Genomic DNA, 23,791 nt, shown 5'->3' with positions numbered 1-23,791 from the left:
CACTGCACGTTCTCACTTATAAGAGAGAGCTAAACATTAGGTACTCATGGACAAAAGATGGGAACAACAGGCACTGAGGACTACTAGAAGAGGGAAGGAGGGGAGCAAGGGTTGAAAAACTATTGGGTACTATGCTCACTACACCTGGATGATAAAAACAATCACACCCCAAACCTCAGCATCTTGCAATATAATCATGTACAAACCTGCACATGTACCCTCTGAATCTAAAATAAAAGTTGAAATTATTTTAAAAAATAGGAATCTAAACATAAAAATTAAAACCACAGAAATACCAGAAGAAAACATGGATGAATGCTTTTTAACTAGGGAGTAGAGGAAGGCCTGTTTAACTGTGACTCAAAATTCAGAATAAATGAAAAGATTAATATGACTATATTAAAAAAAACTTTGACAAAAAAATCATACATGAAGTAAAAAGACATTTGACAATCTGGTGAAATGTATTGCAACTTATAACAAAAAGGACTAATACCCATAATACATAAACATATCTTAAAAATGAAGAGAAAGCTGGGTGCAGTGGTGCGCACCGGTAATCCTAGCAACACGGGAGAGGCTGAGGTGGGAGGATTGCTTGAGCCCAGGAGTTTGAGTCCAGCCTGGGCAAAGCAGGGAGATCTGGTCTTTAAAACAACAAATAATAAAAATAAAGAGGAAGGCTAGGCACGGTGGCTCACACTTGTAACCTCAGTACTTTGGGGAGGCCCAGATGGGAGGATCGTTTGAAGCCAGGAGTTTGAGACCAGGCTGGGCAGCAAAGTGAGATCCCATCTCCACAAAAAATAATAATAAGGAAAAGACCAATGATCCAATTTTTTGAAATAGGCAACAGATTAGAGACTTCATAAAAAGAAATGCAAATGGACGGGAATGAAAGATTGATGTCTATGAATTTATTTTGTTATATAGTTTTTACTTCAGAAAAATATAAATTTTATACAATAAAATATAAGTCAAGGGGGAAAAAGCAGTCTTTAAATATTGAGGGAAAAAACTGAAATGAGCTGAACTATAAATCAAGTTGATGGCATAATCACATGGGAAAAGTTACTTTATGTGATTTAAAAACACAGTTTTTGACTATACATCCCTAGAAGTACATATTCTAATGACAAAGATAATTTATGGTTAGTAGTAATATTGGTATTTTAAAAACATAATCGAGGCTATACTTTAGTTATACAAATAATTATGTTTATATTATTAGGAATCAAGACTTTAAGAGAAAAAAGATACAAGTAACAAAAAAGAAATAAAATGAAAACTGTGCAATCTTATGTTGATTAGAAATACCAGTAAGAACACAGGATCTTTTTTTCCTTTAAAAAAATATTTCCTAACTCTGTCCACTGAAATGGCCTATAAACAATGATAACCTATTAGCTATGTATGCCCTCTAGCACCCAGACTGTGGTCTCTAAATACCATTTGCCATTAAAAGGAACTAAATGGAGAAATGGCTGATTCCAAGTATAGAATAGAAAATGTACAAAATGAACCCGGGCCAACTTGTACCAGAAAGTGAGGATATGATGAAAGACTACTTGGCTCATGTCAAAAGTACAAAAGTCAGTTTGGAAAGATTCTCACTAAAGTAAAAGGGATAAATTTGTATCAAAAAGAAGAAAGATTGAAATGGAGTGAAACACATCAAATATATATAAAATCCAAGAGATCATAAAATACACCAAAGACCAAACTTATTGGTCACTGTTGGAAGTTAATAGGGCATCCATTCCTTACTTTGAAAATTTATAAATCAGAGAAGTATCAAGTATTCATCCTGCCAAACTGTATTTCAGGGTCAACAAATAGTTGATATGGTAAAGTTCTTTATAAAAACATTCCATCTAATCAGAAGAAAGCATTTTTTTAAATCACCATTTTGCAGCACCTAATGAAATAATGGATTTTAGCAAGAATTATCAGGGGTCCTTAAAACCATTAGGTGAAAGACTGATGGGGCACTTTACAATGCAGGAATCAGACTAAAGCTACTTGAATCCACTAATTGTAACATAAATAGAGAGACAACCAGCCATTACATGCCTCCACTTGACTATTTCATCTGCATAAAAATCAGTGGGATTCTTTAAAAGATTTTCTCACATGGTGGGAATTTGTATGCAATTTTTACAGACAGCATAATGGTAAACTGTTTTCAATTCTTATGATATATTTCTGTGCTTCATAAAGAAAATGTGAAAAAATCACATATATTGAAATTTCAATTCCATTTTTATATTTAACACCTGTTTTTCATAAAGAGTTTTAATTGATTTTAGTCTTTCAATTATACTTACTGTGGATTCATCTCTTCTAACTGGGTGAGCTTTCTCCAGGGATTATACTCAGAGTCAATGCTATAAAGCCGCATGTGCAAGGCTAATACATGAAACAGCTGATCTGAAAAAATTGAAGAAAAGGTAGTTAGAAAGTTCACACATTTGTTCCAGAACAAAATTCAGACAAAATTTCTAGTTATTTCATAAGGAAATCTGTTTCCTATCCTGACAATTCAAATTCACCAAGTTTAAGTCCCAATTACTTCACACTCTCTTTTATGGTAACCTCTGAAATACATATCCAAATAATCTGTGCTAGAATCTGGACTGTCCTTAGACTCAATCTTAATACAGGAATGGTTTTCCTCATCTCCTATCACAGACATACTTGTCCTTGACTTTACGCTGCAGCCTTGCCAGTTTGTACTTCTCACCATTGTGGTCTCCTCCTAACCAAACTTTACTATTATCTTCAATCCTCTACCCTGGGTAATATGAACCACAACATCCTAATAACTCACTGTTAGGTGAAGTTCTTTCTTTGCCTAGTATGTCCCTCTAAACCTCATTTAGACTGAAGAGTGAATTCATCATCTTTGGATTCTACACAAAGAAAAAGTAACTGAAATAGAGTATTATTTGTTACAATTCCAACTATTTAAATTTATTCTCTGAATTATAACAATAATCTACCAATCTTGGCTTTCAACAAAATTCTGCTCATGACATTTAGAAGAAAATATTATGTTTAAAATTATTCTGGGAAAAAAAAAAAACCCTAAGTATTGCTTTTGTATCTGATGCACCCCTTCTTTTTTTGTTATAAATGACAATAATTGAATTATTCTGCCACACATAGTAATTTAATTGACAATAATTGAATTATTCTGCCACACATAGTAATTTAATTATGACAATAATTAAATTATTCTGCCACACATACATATTTGGAAATCAAAAGTCATATTTTAGAAAATCAGATATGATACTTCTTAACATATGATTAAAATTAATTCTTAAATCTAGGAAAAAAGTTAACTGAATGACACAAACCTATTATTGTTACTTATTTTCTAATTAAAACTAGACCAGATTTTGTTGCTCTGAGCCAGCAGACCTAGAAATTAACTACATTTTATGTTAATTTACTCAAGATCCATCAATATAAATGGGGTAGTATGGGGTGTGCATGTGTGTTTACGTGTACATGCATGTATGTGTATAGTATTTTGGGAAGCTGTTATAAAACATATGAGAGCTGTAATTTGAGTAAAATAAATGTTCTACTCTATGGAGCAGGATAAAGGAAATATATTTTTGTAAGTTTCAATCTGATCTCTCTATAACGAACAGAGGAATCTAAATACCTTACCCTGTTTCATCTCCTATTTATAAGTCAATGTGTAGCCTACATCTTCCTTAAATTTCTTCATTCTATTACTGACTTAGTTACTTATTATGTGCCAGGCATTATGTTACATTGATTGATAATCTCAATTAATTTTCACAAAAATTCTACTAGGCGGGTAATATTATTAACCCTCACTTTTGAGGCAAGTTAAGTTTCCCAAATTTCCAGTTTTTATGGTAGCCTGGTTTCATAGATGATACTGAGAACAAGGGAAGTTTTAGCAGAGGAAAAACATGACTAAAGATTGGTAAATTTTCTTTTATTTCAATTCAATTATACATATGAGACTACTAAGCATATAATTTATACTTTCAATGAGTGTTTTAATGACTAAAACCTAAAAGTGTTTAAAAAACTAAATTCTTCTCACAGAAAAATATTAAGATTATCTCAAGCTGCACGGTGAGGAGTTCTGCATTCTTTTTATATAGGTATTAACTTGATCAAAGGGTTCATTTTAATATCTCCTACCAAGATGAAGGTGGATCATCTTAGTTTCCCTAATTTAATCAAAAGCATAGAAGCTGCAATTGTACTAACCTGTTTTGCATTGAAACCACAGCCAGCACAGAAAATAATGTTACATTCACCTATTTTCCTAATCCCTATCATAATTTAAGAATTTCAAAATTGTTAGTAGAAAAGTTTTTCATCATTTCCTCATTCTATAGATAAGAAAATAGGTCCAGAGAAAGGAAGTACCATTACTATACAATAGACCAGAAAGATGATATTATATCATCTTTAAATGATATCTAAATGATATCATCTTTCTGGTCTATTATATAGTAATAATAGTTATAGAATAAATCTATAGTATGTTTGTAAGTTGGGCTTACATACAGGCAGATACATATATGGTTTGTACAAATATGAAATAAATTTAATATTGCCAGCTCACTCTTAATAGTTATTCTAAAAGCTAAGAATAGGATTCAAGATTTGCCACCTCTTAGTTATTTCTACCACTCCACTTTTTGGGGGATTTATGATTAAAATAAAAGTACAGGATTCCTTCTCTCTCTGTCTCAGGGAACTGACCAAATAACCATTTTAACAACTTCAATTTGTTAATAAAATTCATTATTTATTGTTATTTATTCATTGTTTTGAAAATTTAGTCTTATCAGTAAGACTGAATTCTAATATTCATTTAGCAGCAAAAATACGTCTTATACCAGATGAATATTAAAGACGTAGGATGAAGAGAATCTATAATCATAATCAAAAGTTAAAAAATGTATTAACTACCAACTGCATGCATGACATATAAAAAGTTGGAAAATAATTATATCACGAAAGCATATTAAAATTTTGAGTAACAATAACAAAAAAGAATAACTCCTTTCCTAGTATAACACATTTTAAAATTCTAAAGTTTGGTCCACATATATAAAAAGATTTGGAAAAGAGAAATACCTTTAAATTCATTTATAAGCATGCTGTGATTTCAATCTATGTATAGGAAGCACCACTGTCTGGGAGGAGCCAGGAAGTCCTGGATTCAATCCAAGTCTGTACTAGCCATGTGTCTTTAAACAAATTACCTAACCTTAGTTTTACAGTCCATAAAATAAATATAATGTCATCTTTCTGGTCTATTATATAATAATAATAGTTATAATCATAGAATAAATCTATAGTATGTTTTTAAGTTGGGCTTACATACAGGCAGATACATATATGGTTTGTACAAATATGAAATAAATTTAATATTTATAAACTTTACAACTAAAACTAGATATTACAACTAAAATTAGAGATTATTATACATTGGAAACATAAGATCTCCACATAAAACCATCACTCTACAAACACATATTAACATATATTCTTAACTCTCTTCTCTCTTCTTTCCTTAATTTTTGGTACCACTCTCTCCTGGCTTTCCTCTGGTTCCTTCTCAGTTACTTTTATGTGCCCTTCTTCTGCTAATGAACCCTAAAAGGTGACATTTCTCATTAAAAAAAAGGAAAAGGCATCCTTTATTAGTCCTCTTTCCCTCTCATTCTGCACACACTACTTTACCCAAGCCCACTTCTACCTCTTAGTTCACAATTCACAAGGCTCTCTGGTACTTCAGATGTTCAACAGGCACCTCAAAATCAATACACCCAGACTAACCTGATTATACAGCCCAGCCCAGCTCCAATGTTAATTTCCTTTTAAAATTCCTATTTGAGTGAATGACACTCTTACTTGAGTGAATTTCCTTTTATAATTGCTATTTGAGTGAATGACACCACTACCCATGCAAACAACCAAGGAAAAACTCCGGAGTCATCTCCTACAGCCTTGCCCTCCACCAATCCCATTGGTTCTGCCTCTTATGATCCATCCTATTCTGGACCACTCTGCCACTACACTGTTTTCCACCTAAATTGCTCAACAGAATGCTCACTCAGCAGTATGCCTTTTGGTTCACCCCTTCCAATCCATCTAATCAATAAATCTGTTCACAATATCTCATAATTGATTGCTGAACCACTGAAGGAACAGGCACAGAAAGCCCTTTATGAGCTAGTCCATTTTCTTTTTCAGGTTTATTTCTTAACCTTCCTTCTTTTCTTTCCAAGTATTCCCCAACGTGTCATGTCGTCTCATGTCTTTGCAAGCTGTTCTCTCAGCCTAGAATAGTATCATTTTGTCCTTCAGGCCAACTCAGTTCATCTTTCAAGAGCCAGTTCATGTGCTGCTCTGTAAGGTTCTCTCTGATACCTCAGAAAGATCAGATTATCCCCTTACTTTATGCATTCTCCATACCTTGTGCTATCTATTTCCATTTTAGCATCTCTTACACAGTCTTGTAAGTATTTTTCATGTTTTCCTCTCTCATTGGATGGTCAGATCTCCCTGAAGAAGACAATTGTGTCTCTACATTTTTGTACCTCCTAGGCTAGCACAACTGCTTGACATATAATAGGATTTTTAAAAGTAGGCTGAGCATTATATATCTACAATTCTATGAAAAAATCATAAATATAAGCATAAAATTCATGATGGTTTTCTACTTTTCCCTTTCTGTTGCAATGACACATTGGTTCAGTTACCAAGAAGCAGGCCAATTAATCAGCCCTACTTTCACTTCCCCAAAAGAAACTGACCCCCCAACTCTAACTACTAAAGCAGTGCTTGACCTATTTGCTCCTACCATCTTCTTCCCATGCTGGTTCCCATGCGACAACTCACCTGGGATAAATTCTATTTTCTGCAAAATCTAATCAAATTCTTTACAACTGTGACAAGTCTAAAGTATTATAATGTGCTTCATCACAAGACAGACACATCATTACTAAAACTGAGAAAACAACACTGAAAGACCAGTTTGTCCTTAGGAAAATCTAAGACTTAATTATAAGTACTCCTAGCTAAACCAAAAAGTAAGGTTTAAGAAATCCCTCTACCTTTATCAACATTAAGGTAAGACTATTTTACATAAAAAAACTCTATAAAATAAAAATATAACTCCAAATTTATTATATGAGTTTCACATGTATGTGTATGAATACCACACACACACACACGCACACAGATACCATTATGCCAATTTTTATGACCTCAGGAATATCCACTTAAAGAAACTAAATCCAAAGTTACCATATGTTGAAATCTTTCAAAAATGCTTTTGAAACAGATGTTCCAGTACCATCCTGGAAACTGTGTATCTCTGTCAGTTATTTCTTTTCTCTTTTTTTTTTTTTTTTTTTTTTTGAGATGGAGTCTCGCACTGTCGCCCAAGATGGAGGACAATGGCGCAATCTCAGCTCACTGCAAACTCCAGCTCCCGGGTTCAAGCAATTCTCCTGCCTCAGCCTCCCGAGTAGCTGGGATTACAGGCTCCCACCACCACACCAGGCTAATTTTTTGTATTTTTAGTAGAGACGGGGTTTCACGGTGTTACCCAGGATGGTCTCGATCTCCTGACCTCGTAATCTGCCCACCTCAGCCCTCTGTCAGTTATTTCTAAACATGCAAGAAATCTAAAACTGGTAGGTTATTTCTTACTATACTCATACTGATCATTAAGATATAAAGACATTAAAGAGTTATCCCAAAGACTTTCTGCCAGGCGCGGTGGCTCATGCCTGTAATCCCAGCACTTTGGGAGGCCAAGGTGGGTGGATTATGAGGTCAGGAGATCGAGACCAACATGGTGAAACCTCTTCTCTACTAAAAAATACAAAAATTAGGCCGGGCACAATGGCTTACGCCTGTAATCCCAGCACTTTGGGAGGCCGAGGCAGGTGGATCACGAGTTCAGGAGTTCAAGACCGTGAAACCCCATCTCTACTAAAAATACAAAAATTAGCCAGGTGTAGTGGCAGGTGCCTGTAATCCCAGCTACTCGGGAGGCTGAGGCAGGAGAATCGCTTGAATCCGGGAGACGGAGGTTGCAGTGAGCTAAGACCATACCACTGGACTCCAGCCTGGGTGACAGAGCAAGACTCCGTCTCAAAAAAAACAAAACAAAACAAAACAAAAACAAAAATTAGCTGGGTGTGGTGGTGGGTGCCTGTAATCCCAGCTACTTCGGAGGCTGAGGCAGGAGAATTGCTTGAACCCAGGAGACAGAGGTTGCTGTGAGCCGACATGTTACCACTGCACTTCCAGCCTGGGCAACAGAGTGAGACTCCGTCTCAAAAAAAAAAAAGAATTTTCATAAATTGGTTCTACCTTAAATCGTACCACTGTTAAAATGCACCTAAGGTAAATTTAACTGGGTCTGTATTCAAGACTTCAGTCTTATCAGTCTAGTCATCAATGGTTAAATCACTGTCAATGGAAAAAACCTCAGCCAGGCAAGGTGACACATACCTGTAGTCCCAGCTACTCAGAAGGCTGAGATGGGAGGATTATTTGAGCCCAGGAGTTTGAGGCCAGCGTGGGTAACAAAGCAAGACCCTGTCCCTTAAAAAAAAAACAAAAACTCAACTAGCCAAATGACTCTCTGAAATATCATGGGGGTGGGGAAAAAAATCTCCCTTTCTCTGCAACTGAATAATCAAAGTGAGGAAATTGTTCTGACCTACTTATCCTAAGGTGAATGTAATAGGTGTGAGTATACACCTCTCACATCAAAGCCAGCTTCCACTGGTTCCTCTGTATGTCCCTGAGAAATCAGCCATGAAGAGATGGGAAAGAGCTCTTTAAATGAGGTCTGGGAACAGGTCCAAGAAGAAGGGAACATCTGTAGATCTGGTTCCCAAGAGACAGAAGGTTGATGCCATGGATGACAGGAGCTGACTCATCTCTCCCTATCCCATTCCTAAGCACTCAAGGCAAGGCAGGGCAGAGAATCAAGTGGCAGTTATGGTAGAATCTTAAAGAGTTAAAAGACAAGTTTAATAATTATTATTATATATAATAACATGTAAGATACTTTAGCTCATATATCTAATACTATTTGATCATTACATTAACTATGATGGATATATCAGATAGTCAGTATAAGTACCATCATCCTCACTTCCACAATGAGGTAAAAAGTTAGGTTAGGTTCCCAAGGTCCAACAGATAACAAATACACTAGAATCCATGCCTTCAAACTCCAACCCGGTGTTCCTTCCAGCACTATATGCTAGGTTTTCACCAGTCAACAAGGACACATGGGATTTTGGGAATAGAGTGGGGAAGTGTTGCTTCCTTTGGAGACGTTTTTTCTGCCATGTAAGGAAGGGAAGACAGTGAAGAAAAAGGCTGTCTTGAGTACTTTCATACTTTCCATGTTGTGTTCCTCTCCTGCCTCCCGGAGTTCCTATGTCTCCACTCCCAGGCACACTATGCCATAATTCTCTGGTTACCTCAAGTATCCACAAGTATTATTATTAGCTTCATCAAATTGTTCACCTTCTACTTTAAGGTTTCAGTGACTAGAAGCCTCCCCTTTTCCCTTTCCGACAGAGCTTGGGATGATAAGAGGCAGGGAGAGGACAATTCTGCTTCTGCATATAGGTAATCCTAGGAAGAGAGGTCAGTTCTTAGGACTCCTAACTTCCTCTTTACTAAAGAGGCACATTCCATGAATCCAGGTCTTATTTAAGCACCTCGTTTAAAATGGGGGTAGAGTTTGTCCCATCTAACTGCAGAAGAAAGAAGCTGCCTCGCCCTAAGCCAAGTAAGATCCAAAGACCCCTATGTCCTGATAGTGAAAATTACTATCTATGGTACTTAGTTCTTGAATGCCCAAATTATAAATACAGAAAGGCCTGGCTACTTAAGTCACAAATCATGGCACTTTCAGAAAGCCCTTAAAGAAAATTTAAAGCCACTCCTCTAACTTAAATTTTCATGCCACATTCTTAAACCTCTCCAAATTAACAATGTATTTTGTTCTCAAAAGATAAACTTTATCATGGGGATAAATCTCATTCTGTCCTCCTAATCTCATCTCTGAAGAGGTCAAAAGAAAGTCTGTCAAGTCCCTTAAAAAAAACTGCAATGGACTGAATGTTTATGTCCCACCAAAATTCATATGTTGAAGTCCTAACCCCAAGGTTAGTATAAGGAGGTGGGGCCTTTGAGAAGTGATTAGGTCATGAGGAAGCCCTCATGAATGGGATTAGTGCTCTTATAAAAGAGATCCCAGAGAGATCTCTTGCCCCTTCCACCACGTGAGGTTACAGTGAGAAGAGAGCTATGTATGAGGAAGCAAGCAGGTCCTCACCAGACACCAAATCTGCTGGAGCCTTGATCTTAGACTTCCCAGCCTCCAGATCTGTGAGGAATACATTTCTGTTGTATATAAGCCACCCAGTCTACGGTATATTGTTATAGACTAAGACAAAAATTGAGCTAAAAAGTGTTATCTTGCTCCTTCTCCTTATCCACACACCCCCCCCAATTTGACAATTATAGTGTTGAAATAGGAGAAATATTAATGTTGAGATTTACAATCTATAGAAACTAGAATATATATTATAAAATTGAATTCTTACAACAATCCTCTGATTGGGTATTAATGAGGAACAGAATCTCACTCTCTAGTTTACACTATGCTGCCTTTTAATATCACCATCCTTTAAAAGGCTTACCAAACTCCTCACCTATCTCAAACAGTACTCCTTATCTCTGAAAGTGTTCAAGCAGAGTGCAAACGATTGGAATAGTAGGTACAAGATGCCTGAGCTAGATAACATTTAGACTAGGAGATTTCCTAAGTAACTTTTAGCTCAAAGATTCTGATTCTATTTATCATGTGATTTCACTGACAGCCTCTATTTTTTATTTATGCACTATTTAAAATGAAGAGCAAAATAAAATATAAAACAAAATACCAAAATCTTCTGAATTTGTAAGATGTATCAAAAGAAAACAACAACAAAAACTCCAAGCTTTGATTTATTCTATAGTGTATGACTGTAGATAAAGTATAATTCTAAAAGTTCCTAGAGTATAACTCCTAGTCCAGCTATTTGCCTTTTGTGCTTAATGTCAATGATGTTAATTAACAGGGGGGAAAAGCTCCAGATTTGAGCTTTGCATGTAACAGTTAACAACCATGAACATCTGTCAGGACACAGAGCATCCAGCCTAGTACACTAATTTTATAGATGAGGAAACTGAAGCCAAAAACATAAAATGTCTTGCCTAAGCACATGCTTATGATCCTAGTTTGCTGTTGTCTATTCCACCACATATGTATCTTTCATGTTGGCCCTAAATACATACCAACTTGCTCTTCAGAACATAAAACATACCCAAATACCACAAAATCACCTTTTAGCCATCAAATCTGATCAATAACTAGTCTCAGGAGACAATTTACACATTTTTGTATTAATTTATACCTTTTGACCATTATAATAATTTGATGGCCAAATTTTCCTTTTTTATGATAACAAAAAAAATTGAACAAAATTGTGGTTCAATCTGCTTGCAGAAATTGGTATTTTTAAATTTGAAAAAGGCCTTCATAAGCCATCAGTGTCAGAATTTTACTACTAAGTGTGAAAGAATAAGGCCAGACTACTTAAAAGTAATTTTAGCCCAGGCATAGTGGTTCATGCCTATAATCCCAGCACTTTGGGAGGCCAAGGTGGGAGGATTGCTTGACGCCAAAAACTTGAGACGCCTGGTCAACATAGTGAGACCTCATCTCTACAAAGAAATGTATTAAAAAATTAGTCGGGCCTGATGGTGTGTGTCTGCTGTCCTAGCTACTCGGGAGGCTGAGGTGGGAGGAATGCCTGAGCCCAGGAGTTCGAGGCTGCAGTGAACTATGATTGTGCCACTGCACTCCAGCTGAGTGACAAAGGGAGACCCTGTCTCTCAACAATAAAAGGGTAATTTTGTAAAAACTCATTATTTGTTTAACATCTTTATGCTGCCTAACTGTAGGGAGAAATTAATGTCAAAATAATTTTCTATAATTTTTTTTTGAGACAGTATCTTGCTTTGTCACCCAGTCTGTAGTGCAATGGCACAATCATGCCTCACTCCAGCCTCCACCTTCTGGGCTTAAGCGATCCTCCCACCTCCATCTCCTGAGTAGCTGGGACCACAGGCACACGCCACCACATCCAGCTAATTTTATTTTTCTTTTTAGAGATGAGGTTCTCCCTATGTTGCCCAGGCTGTTAACAACTTTTGGACTCAAGCGATCCTCCCAACCTCAGCTTCCCAAAATGCTAGGATCACATGAGTGAGCCACCGCACCTGGCTAATTTTCTGTAATTTTAAATTCACCAAAAATTCACTCTTTGAGCAAGTAGAACTATTTTAAGTTGCCTGCACAGATCTAAGCTGGGTTGCTTGCTATGAAAAGCAAATCTGGTAGAAATTATTTACTGCAGTGACTATGCATAATTTCTTGATCAGATCATAGATTACATCAAAATTAAGTCAGAACTTCCCAAATGAAAATGTCAAGGCAAGAGTTTGCCTTATCCTCTCTTGACTAACATTTCATTTTTAATCTTTCTATAAAATCATGGAATCCATTTGAGACATGAACTGTGGTTTCTTAGTTAAATGACAGTAATAAGCAGACAAATTCTCAGACCCAAAGACAGGAAAAGACGTTTACCTACAAATGAAATAATTTTTTATATTATGCTCCAATATTAATAATTTATCAAATGGCATTGCCAATGGTTTCAACAATTTCTACTTGAGAAATACACTGAGAATATCATGCCAAAAATGTGCTGAAAGCATGTGAACTTCACTAGAATTTATGGAGTGCCAATATTTACTTTCAAATCACTTTAATGAAGAAATTAATACAGTAAGCTTAATATTTTTAATAAAAAGTTATGCCTTTAATTTTTACATCTGCTTTTTCCAACATATGTTGCTAACCAAGTTGGTGGTACTTACTGTATATACGAATTTGTAACAAAAACTCTAAACCTCACTTATCTTTCAAAGTCTTGTTCAAATGCCTTGTCCACCAAAAGCTTCACTGATTCCAGCAGATAGATATGATCACAAACCTCTAAATTCCCTAGAACTTCTAGGAAATTCACTGCTGGAATCAGCGAAGTTTTTGGTGGACATGGCATTGGAACAAGTCTCATCTGCTGAATACAAGTCCAGCAGATGAGAACCAGTCTCTAGAACCAGTATCATGTGCTGAATACATGGTCCTAAATGCCTGATCTTCCCTGGTGGGTAAGGAGGAGGGCTAGAGCTCTGACCCAGGAATCGGCAGCTATGCTATATGTGAGAACTAACGCACATGGCTCATAGCAAGAGCAAGGGGAACCAGCCAGCAAACTGGCAGGGAATAAAGAAGAGCTAACTGGTATCCAGGGCAGAAGGACTCAGGACTTGCAAAAATGCCTGAAAAGATGGCTCAAAACAAAAACAAAAACAAACAAACAAAAAAGGATTCACGGTGAAAGGCTGACAAAAGAAAATAGACAAGATAAATAGGAGAGTTAGACCAGAAGGGCCTGGAAAGATCCCAAGGCAATGTTGTACAGTAGAGTGTCTTTGACTAAACCAGCGGCTGAAAGGTCTTAAAAGTTCTGCATCCTTTGGGACACTTAAGGGCAGGAGATATGTCTTATATAACTGAATTTAGAGTCAGAAGAGCTGGGCTCAAGTGCAAGCTCTGACATTTTCCAGCTGTGTGACTTGGCAAGGCAATCACTCTGAACTTGAGATTCCTTTTCTATGAAAAAGAGATAACACCTATTTCACACGGTCGTTCTAAAGATTAAATAATTTATGTGAAAGAACTTTACAAACTTTAAAACTACAAATGTAGGATATTATATTATTAAAATACCATACTATGCTGCTATGTGAGCTAATTTGAGTAACTTTTTACTATGGAAAATTTCCCAGACACGTATTTTTAGGACTGACCTTTTATTTTGATTGACACTGGTTAACTACTCTCAACTATTTAAAAATGTTTGAAGATGTAGTTGAATGGCATTGTTCCATTTCAATTTTATTTCTCAGAGATTTGGCCATTAATATTTTTTGCTTTCATTGTTGTAGAAAGAACAATCTTCCCTTCTCCCCCTGTGTGTGTGTGTGTGTGTGTGTGTGTGTGTGTGTGTGTCCGTAATTATATACCAGGCATTACGCAATCCTCTCTAGACAAAATTTATTAAAAGTTTTCTTGACTAGACAAATTTTCAGTTTCATCAAGAAGTCGTAACAGAACAGTATTTCAAAAGTGTGATATTCTTAGAATGAAAAAAGTTCCCTTATCATTTGCTTAATCAGTGAGGCATTTTCTCACTCTCCTCAAAAACATTATGGAAGAAAAAACATTAAAAATTAGATGTTCAAAAAGTAATAAAGAGCAATCAATGGGAAAAGGAAAATGTGAATACAATAAGATATTTCCCTAGAAAAAAGATAGAATTTTTTTTTTTAATAATACCACTGAAGTTGCACTGGAAGATGAAAAAAATGAGATATTTGCAGTGAGATCCCATGAATCATCATCAATTTAAGTCCTGGTGTACAACTTAAGTTTGAATTTTATTTGAATAAATAACAAATACTAACTTCATACACTTGTAAGATAGTGGGATTTTGCATATATACAACATATTCTATATATGTATGACTTACAGGCTGCTTTTATTAATATTAGGATAAATAAGTAACTGAACAATAATAAATTATACAAAAACTAAGAAACATATTAACTTACATTTAGGATAAACTTTATCATGACTTTTTCTATATTGGCACAGTATAATTTCTTATTTAGTAAAGGGAAAAATAACGAAGCAAAAGTCTGAAAGTATAAATTTAACAATTTAAATTACAAAATTGACTCTGGTAATTAAAGTGATTACCACTAGAATTTTATTACTATTTTCAGGGATCTGGATAAATTCATTATTTACAAGCCTCTAGATAAGTTTAAGTGCCTCAGAGAAAAAAATAAGTAGATTTTTAAAAACAGAAAACCCTTCGCTAAAGTAAACACTTTGTAACACAACAGTTTCTGGAATATTATCAGCCAATGCCAAACATCAATTAATAACAAATTAACAAGAAGGAATAATTTATATAACTAAAATGATTATTATATCTATTAATTCAAACAGATTAGAAACTAAAACTCCCATGTATCAACAACTTCCTTTGAAACATACTAGTAAAGCACTGAATAGAAATAAGGTTTAGATGAATGCATAAAGGGGTCAATTTTTACTAATACTCGGTTAAAAAATAAAAATAATAACCTCCAAAATTTTAAGTTCTAGGAATAAAGTGACAATCCAAAGGAAAATATCAAATTCTACTGCAATTTATAAGACTTTAAAGATAACCAAGTTAAAATTTCACATACGTTTGGTTTTATGTTAGAAATTTTAAAGTGCTTTTGATCATCCCTTTGCTTTGGAATCAATTCAAAATTACATATTTTTTGAAATAACATATATTTTGTTAAAAAACCAACATGTATTGATAATTTTTAATACTTACTTTTTTTAGTATTTGAGAATATATATTCATTTTTCAAAAGAATATATTATGTGTTTTAAACAAGTTTTATTTCCTACACCAATCACATTAGGTAATATTTCAACTTCAGTGATCTGGGGCAAATAATCAGCTATATGCTGATATTCAATAATATTATTCCTACTATGCACATTAATTCTCTAAACAATGACTAAAAAATGATAGCATCAAAGCCATGCTCATGAAAAATCTACTTTAAATTACAAATTACACTTCTCTCAAATATATCCTTACAAACAAGATTGAAGAATTATTCTCATTTTATAACATAAAGTATATATATAAATAAAAGCAAACGTGCAATTTCAATACATTTTAATATACACATCAAAATATAGCACAAATATCTTAATAGCAATAATATAATAGAAATCTGTGGGCAACATATATTGTCTTTATAAAAATATTTTCTTAATTCAATGTAAAAATTCTTTAAGAGAATTAAAGTTTAAGAACAATTTTTTATAGCTGAGAATCATACAGTGCTTTAATTTTGAAACAGTATAAACCTCGTCACTTAGCATCACATTTATGTGCTAGGTAATCATAATCTAGAAAGAGCTAAATATTCATATGATTCTTCCAAGTACAAGATTAACCATTTAAAGTATATATCACTATCTAAACAGATCATATATAACATAGACAAAATTTGAAATATACCAAAATGTCACTTTTCCTGTCAATGCTTCCAAAAATGACAGAATTTTTTTTTAATTTAGCAGTATTTAGTACTTACTTAAACAAGACCTTTTGCCAGCTGTGCTTGCACCACCTGAACACAAATTGCCTCCTCGATGAATCAATTCAAGTTCTAAATTGGTTCTGTAAGTAAAACATTATATCTCAGTCATTAAACTGAAGATTCTTTATTAATCTGCTTTATTGACATGTCTGAATCAACCTAAAAAATAAAGTTCTTCAACTTTATTTTTTGCAAAAGCAGTTTTTATGTTGTATCAGTAATAATCATATTTATCTGATATTTAGAAATACAAAGGGAACAATTTATCCATCCTTACTTATATGTTCATATTTACACCTGAAAAAAATTGCACACATCATGGTGTAATTGTTGCAAAGTCCCAACTCTTGGCACATACTAAAAACTAGGCCTTAAGAAAAAAAAAAAACTGCAACATATTTCATAAACCTGCATATAAATATGAAGAAAGAATTTTTACTCCAACGTCAGCCACTGTGTAGGTGGTTATTGCCATATAAAACACAAAGGCATACCAATTTTTCTATCAGAGAAATGGTTATCATTCATTGGAGGTTAGATGGTATCTGGAAATCAATATTAAGAAACAAAATCACTAATATAGAAATGGCTATGAACAACACATATAATTTAACAGCAGTCTCTCTTACGGACTTCTAAAACTAGTTTCATTAAAATACACTGTGTAACTACTGATATGGCTAACCATCAATATTGTTCATACAGACCTGAAATTGCAAGGTATTTAGCAATTATTAGCTTACAAAATAGCAATATTTAATAAATCAACATTTCAAAAATCAAACTAATGCAGAATCTAAGGATTTACCCAAAAACAGTAACAGTAAAAGAACCAATTAATTATGCCAAAATAAATGACAACTCTAATAATTTAAATTGTATTTTTCTTCAACAGTATGAATACACTTAGACATACCTTTATTTTCTACAACCAAAACTGACCCTAATATGCATTTGACCCTAATAGTGAGATATTGTCTCCCACTTAAAAAAAAAAAAAAGAAAAAAAACAGTTTCAAGCTTACTCTTTGCAAGTGAATTCATGAAAGACTATTATCCTATTTTATTTAAAACAAAACATTTTGCACTGATTTGGCTGAATTTTGTGAACATGGACTTTTTTTGAGATTATATTTCCATGTATTTACTTATAAATGCAAATTGTTAAAAAATATTAATAATCCTAAGTCTGTACATTTGCCACCCATTTCTAAAGGAATGCTTTAATCCTCTCTACTCAGGGTGGGAGAAAAAGCAATTTAACACCGATAACGTTCCAGCTCAGAGCTCCATCTGGTTGCTGCTGATAAGGGCATCTGTGTGACAAGGGAATTTTCCACCCTTCAGGCAATTTGCATTGCTCACTGAACTTCTAAAAACCTACCAGCAAGGAAGCAGGGACAAGGATTTCATACTAGTGGACAGAAAGCGAGCGGAGACCAGCATGTGTTCCTTCATCAAGGGAATATAAATGAGATCAATACATTTTGTTTTCACAAATCTTCTGTTGCCTAATCTGTAGAAAAAAATTAATGGCTATATTCTCTTATAAAAACTAAGATTTCCTAGATAGTACTTTTAAGAGAGCTAACCAGAAACACAAACAATACTTACAAATGAATGTCAAAACCAGAATGTCAACATTTCACCACATTTGCAAAAATATTTATTAAAATATAAATATAAGAACAATTCTGTTTTCTCAATCCCCAAATATAACGGATGACAAACATATTACTAAGAATTTCATTGTAAAGAATTCTCAAAAAAAAACTAGTAAAATCTAATTAATTATTCCAGTTTATGACTGGAAGATCTCCTATGCAACATTCTTTCTGAATTAAAAATCAAAAACTACCTATCCAAAGGATTAATGTGTAATAATATCTAGGATTTTACATTTCTTAAAAATTGTTTTTGAGAGATGAAGTCTTGCTGTGTTGCCCAGGTTGCATCTGAACTCCTGTGCTCAAGCAATCCTCCTGCCTCAGCCTCCCAAGTATCCAGGAATAGGCGCACACCACTGTATCCAGCAATATCTAGGATTTTAAAAATCAATATGGCTCTAAATACCAACTTTTCTTTGTTTCATATATGTCAAAATTGGTCCTTTGAGACATGCTAAAGAACACACAAATGGGTCCATATGTCCCATGTCCGACTGCTGAAAATCACACAGCAATATTATGTTTCTTTCCTCCTCAATGAATGATGCAAAAATAAAGATATGCTGGGAGTGGAAGTTTTCCGAGCTTTTTGCTGTCAAAGAAAAGCAGACTCTTTTCTATATTTTCTAACACAAATACATTCAAATTAGTTTGGAAGAAAAAAAAGAGGTGAAAATCTCTACATTTGAAAGAATGATGAGAAAGACTGTTTAAAGCCTACCCTAGTGGCCACCTAGATGTGCACATTAAAAACCCCTCTAACTATGCACCAGCTTCTTTTTGCATGACCAAAGTATGCTGTCCTCTCAACCCCCCATTCAACACTAACTTCTATTTTAGACCATAATTTGAAAAGCAAACGTGTGTACACACACTACACACCCCACATTCTCAAACACACATTGGTTTGGTGAAAAGGGCAAAGCTTCTGGAAAGAGATCTAGGTTCAAGGCCTGAGTCTACCACTTAGTAGTTGAGCAAGTTACTCAATTTCTCAGGGGGAAAAAAAAAAAAAAACCAGTATCTTCATCCATACCACAGCCTATATTATACAAGAGGCAATTCAAGTTTTAACTTCTCCAGGAAACTTTCCTGGGACAGAAAGAAGGACTTACACATATTTTGTATTTCAATTTGCTCATCTTCCCTTTAGAAGTTCTACAGTACTTTCTCTATATGATATTTTTAAAAACATATTCTGTTATATAGATTGATGTTATATTAGTTCCATCTCTCCAACTAAACTGTAAATTCGTGGAGAACGACTATTTCAAATATAGCTTCTAAATCCCCAGGGTACCTGACAAGATGCTTAAAAAGAAAAAAAAATGGGAACTGACAACATCTTTCTTTTGATATGTAACCAATTATAAGATTCTCTTTAGCCCTTGCAGTTTATTTTCTTTCTTTTCCTAACTCTTCCATTCCCTTAAACCCAGTATTGACCCCACCAAGCCCCAAAAAAGGATTGTTTTAGGAAAGAATTTTTTGTTTTTTTAAAAGGATTCATAATTTGGTATTTAGCAAGCGTCCCTTTTATTTTGAACATGATTAGTTTACAAAGTAACTAACCTATGAAGGTACATTCACTCTATTGAGTACCCACCACCTAAAGATGTCTCTCCACCTACATTGCAGTTACTTATGTTTCATTTTCTTTCCATTTTTCTCTATACAAACCACCTGCTACTCACCAGTATCTCTAGACTACATGAAACTTGAGTCCAAAAATCCTTGGAAAAATCAGTTACTGAAATTCATGTCATTCATTGTTTCAAGAACAAAATAATGATTGGTATTGAAAAAAGAAAACTTTCTTCCCCCCAATTTGGTTTCCATTATCTGTATAGATGACTGACATGTGTAATAAAATGAAAATTTTGGAAATATATTAAAACTTGAATGTAATGATTTTGATTAATCTTTAGATCATTTTAAATTTGAATGGATTTTCCAACAGTTTCTTCTCTGATACCCTCAGAAAATTCTCCAAGGCTTCACCATGCAAATAAAATTAAAAACCAAAAGACATGTACTGTCTTAACAATAAAAAAAAAAGAAAAGCTGTAAAACTCACCAGAAACACTTTGTTTCTAAATATCCAAAATTCAAACCCTCTGAAGAGCAAACAAAATTACTTATTCAGCAGGGAGAAATCCAGCTCTAAGAAATGAGGGTTGTATTCCACTCACGTTACTAATACTAAGTACAAATAAATGTGCAAGTTCTAATGAATTATACATTTAAAAATCACTACATTTAATTCAAAACTTAATTCAAAGTAAGTTTATTGCTAAATATTTTACTTAAATACTTAAATATTGCTAAATATTTTAATGTTCACCTTTTAGGAATAAATGTTATATGTTATGCATAAATAAGTTATATGTTATGCATAAAAGGCCTGGTTTCCTGTTTTGAGAAAATTACAACCTATTTAAATACAACATACTTTTTTCCTTCAATATATGTTGTTAATTTCTGAGTCAATTTATTTATCTTATTTTTTATTTCTTTAGACAGGGTTTTGCTCTGTTGCCCAAGCTGAAGTGCAGTCGCTCAATCACAGCTCACTATAGCCTTGACCTCTCATCTCTTGTAGCTCAAGCGATCCTCCCATCTCAGCCTCCCAAGTAGCTGGGACTACAGATGTGTGCCACCAAACCTAGCTAATTTTTTTTTATTTTTCATAGAGATAGGGTTTTACTATGTTGTCCAGGCGGGTCTCAAACTCCTGGTCTCAAGCAATCCTCCTGCCTTGGTCTCTCAAAGTTCTGAGATTATGGTGTGAGCCACCATGCCCAGCCTTTGTTTTCTTTGTAATGACTAAGTAAAACTTAGAGAAGGAATGCCGCCTCACTGGAAGAGCTTTGCAATATTTTGGGGAATTCCAAGCAAAGGATAATAAAGTTTTAAAGTGTTATATACACTCATTTTCAGAATTATTGTTTTGCTGCTTTAGAATTTATTAAGTTTCAGAAAAGGATGGGGGAAGTATATTTTCTCTGTTTCTCTGTTTACATCTTAGTAAAGCATTAGACATCTGTCCCTGCTTCTCTAAAAAACAGAGAAACCAAAATGTCTTGATCCAGAAGGTCTCCCACTATCACTGCAAGCTTTTTTCTGTAAGTTACTTACAAACTTAAACCAAGAAATAAGGATCTAAAACTTCCACTAAATTATATTTAAATCAAATTGTTTGATTTATCATACTACAGGAAAATTCCAATGACAGATTATTCCCATTCAATAAAGATTTTCTTAAAAGGTCAACTCTAATAAAATTAAAGGCATAAATAAATGAGCAACATAAATGTGTGTAGGTCTGTGATTGTGTATAAATATGTATAACAGAACTGAGTTGATCCATATTCAACCCAATCGTCTACAATGTTATAATCACAATATCATATGGAAATTCTGTAAAACCTTAGCACCCTGGCAAAGTTAAATTATATTGTTTTGTTTTCACATAAAGTGTCTTTTATTGCAAGAATGTAGTAACTAGTAGCTCTCCAGAAACAAAATACTAAATGTTATGTCTTCCCCAAAAACATTCTAGATAAACAAGAGGCTAGGAATATACAGACTACAAAGTTACTTTCCAATCCATTAAATCCTTTTACATCAACCCATGTCCAGTATTTGCATTTCAGACCAACTAATGTTCCTTATCTTGAGCTCTAATTTGCTTGCTGCAATTATTCTAAATCTGGTTCCATTTCTCCTGGGTTCCAAAGGCTATGTATAGTTCATTTACTCTTTTGTTACCCTCTGTTCCAGGAGTGGGCCAGAGAGAATAGCCATGATTAACTATATACATAATAGAACCTATAAAAGCTAAACATAGGAGAGGAAAAAGGAAGATAGCAATTGAAAAAAACAGTAAACCTTGACTCAAGAGATCCTACTCTGCCACAGACTTGCTGTATTGACCTCAAGTCACATTACCTCTCTAAATCTTACCTATTACAATACTACTTAGATAAAATATAAAGTATGCTTCCAAAGATATTCAAGGATGTACAGAGTCAGTTTTGGCAGAATGCATTTACAAGTTCTTAGTTGTGTCTGTTTCTCCTCTATTTACTGCTGTTATGGTTCTGCATTTTCACTCAAGTTTTCCAAAATTCCTATTTAGAACTACTGCTTCTGTATTGCATACAATTAGACTAATCCTTCCTAATCTGAAAGGTGAGAAACATTCACTTCTAACAGCTTTCTTGAGCCCCTTACTCACTACAAATTGAGGTTTAGAACATGCCTGATCCCTTGCTTCCCCCTTATCTGATTTTTCTAAACTCCTGTCTTTTAGGTTATCACTAGTTCTTTTCGGTTTCTATTTAAAACAAAGTTCTTCTATTTCTTACTGTTCTTATTTTTCCATAAATCAAAGTGTTTAACATATTACAACGTTTTAGTTCTCAGTATTATCACTTTTTGACAGGTCTCATAGATAATACTCACATGTTCGAGGTACATATCTGCCCCAAAATGTTAGTAACATACTTTCCCCCATGTACTATAATGCTTAGTAACATTTATGTAAATATTTCATTAAAATAAAACCTCTTCAGGAAATAAAGCTGCACAGTTATAGTTATCCTAGCAGGCACTAAAACTAGCCATAATTTCAACTGATATTAAAAATATGCATCCTTTAAATAAATAAAACAAATATTTATTAAATAATAAAATCAACTATTAATAATAAGTAAACTAAAAAGTATACACTATATATACCTACCTAGCAACAGAGTACATAAAGAGAAAATCATTGTCTGGTGAGCCCGGGGTCTTGCTATAGTCTCTATATTTCTTCTGAGTGGTATTTTTTATATCTTTCATTACAGATTCCATTTCTTTACTTAAATTTGTTTCTGACTATAAAAAAATGCAAACATACATATAAAGTTTATATTCACTTTCTTTAATAATGGTCTAAAACTAGAATGTTTATTATATGAACATAGTAGGAAATTAAAATTAAAAAGTCAAAACAGAACGTTATCTATTATAAATATATTTAGTGTACAAAGTTAAACCAATCAAAAAATACTCTCTAAACAGTGATCTTTTATTCTAATTCTACATTGTGACTGGTAACCCTGTAATCCAACTATGAATTAACCACATAAATTATGCTAAGCCAATGAGATGATGGTATTAAAATAATATGTTAGAACAAAGTTTCCATGTCTATAAAAAACCTGACTTTCATTTAAGTTCATTTTTCAAAGAATAATATCAATGTCCCGTAAGTTTAAGCATATTTTAAACACATAAGAATTTGGATTTATAACATTTTAAAAAGACCACAAATTCTAAAATTAGTCTTCGCTTGAGAAAGGGAATTGCCAGATGAATCTATCTAGGTTTAAAGTATGCATTTCTGTTTCAAAAGTCAAATATTCACAATTTTCACAAATTTACTACATAAACCAGACACAGCTGTCACTTCTCTCAGAGACCATATCACAAATCTATAATGAAGGTGAAATTTTTTTTTATGAAGGTGAAATATTTTAAGAATTTAGACCAAACAAATCCTACTGGATGGGATAAAAGATGAGTTTCCCCCTACAGTAGTCTGACTTGTGATGAACAGTTCAATCAATTACACAATATTTTATCTCTCGAATACACATACACACAGTAAATACATGTGCATGTCTGTGTAAATATATCTTCTTAATCCTAATATACCTAATGGGCA

At 33.9% G+C, this 23,791-nt stretch overlaps 1 protein-coding gene across 3 annotated transcripts in view; it reads right to left on the bottom strand.

The window, feature by feature from the left end:
• The window catches only part of UBR3 (ubiquitin protein ligase E3 component n-recognin 3), a 256,549-nt gene that overhangs the window by 52,540 nt on the left and 180,218 nt on the right, over window positions 1-23,791 (bottom strand). For all 3 annotated transcript variants that reach the window (XM_055379137.2, XM_055379139.2, XM_055379138.2), the window contains exons 29-31: window positions 22,823-22,959; window positions 16,403-16,488; window positions 2,328-2,430 (exon numbers count right to left, since the gene is read on the bottom strand). In XM_055379137.2, coding sequence (XP_055235112.1) covers window positions 2,328-2,430; window positions 16,403-16,488; window positions 22,823-22,959 — 326 coding nt within the window. The remainder of the gene's footprint in view (window positions 1-2,327; window positions 2,431-16,402; window positions 16,489-22,822; window positions 22,960-23,791) is intronic.

The sequence above is a fragment of the Gorilla gorilla genome, chromosome 11 (genome assembly GCF_029281585.2).
Source record: "Gorilla gorilla gorilla isolate KB3781 chromosome 11, NHGRI_mGorGor1-v2.1_pri, whole genome shotgun sequence".
NCBI classification, from domain to species: Eukaryota; Metazoa; Chordata; class Mammalia; order Primates; family Hominidae; genus Gorilla; species Gorilla gorilla.
Note: the sequence above shows the minus strand (reverse complement) of the source record. Positions and strands in the feature narration are given on the sequence as shown.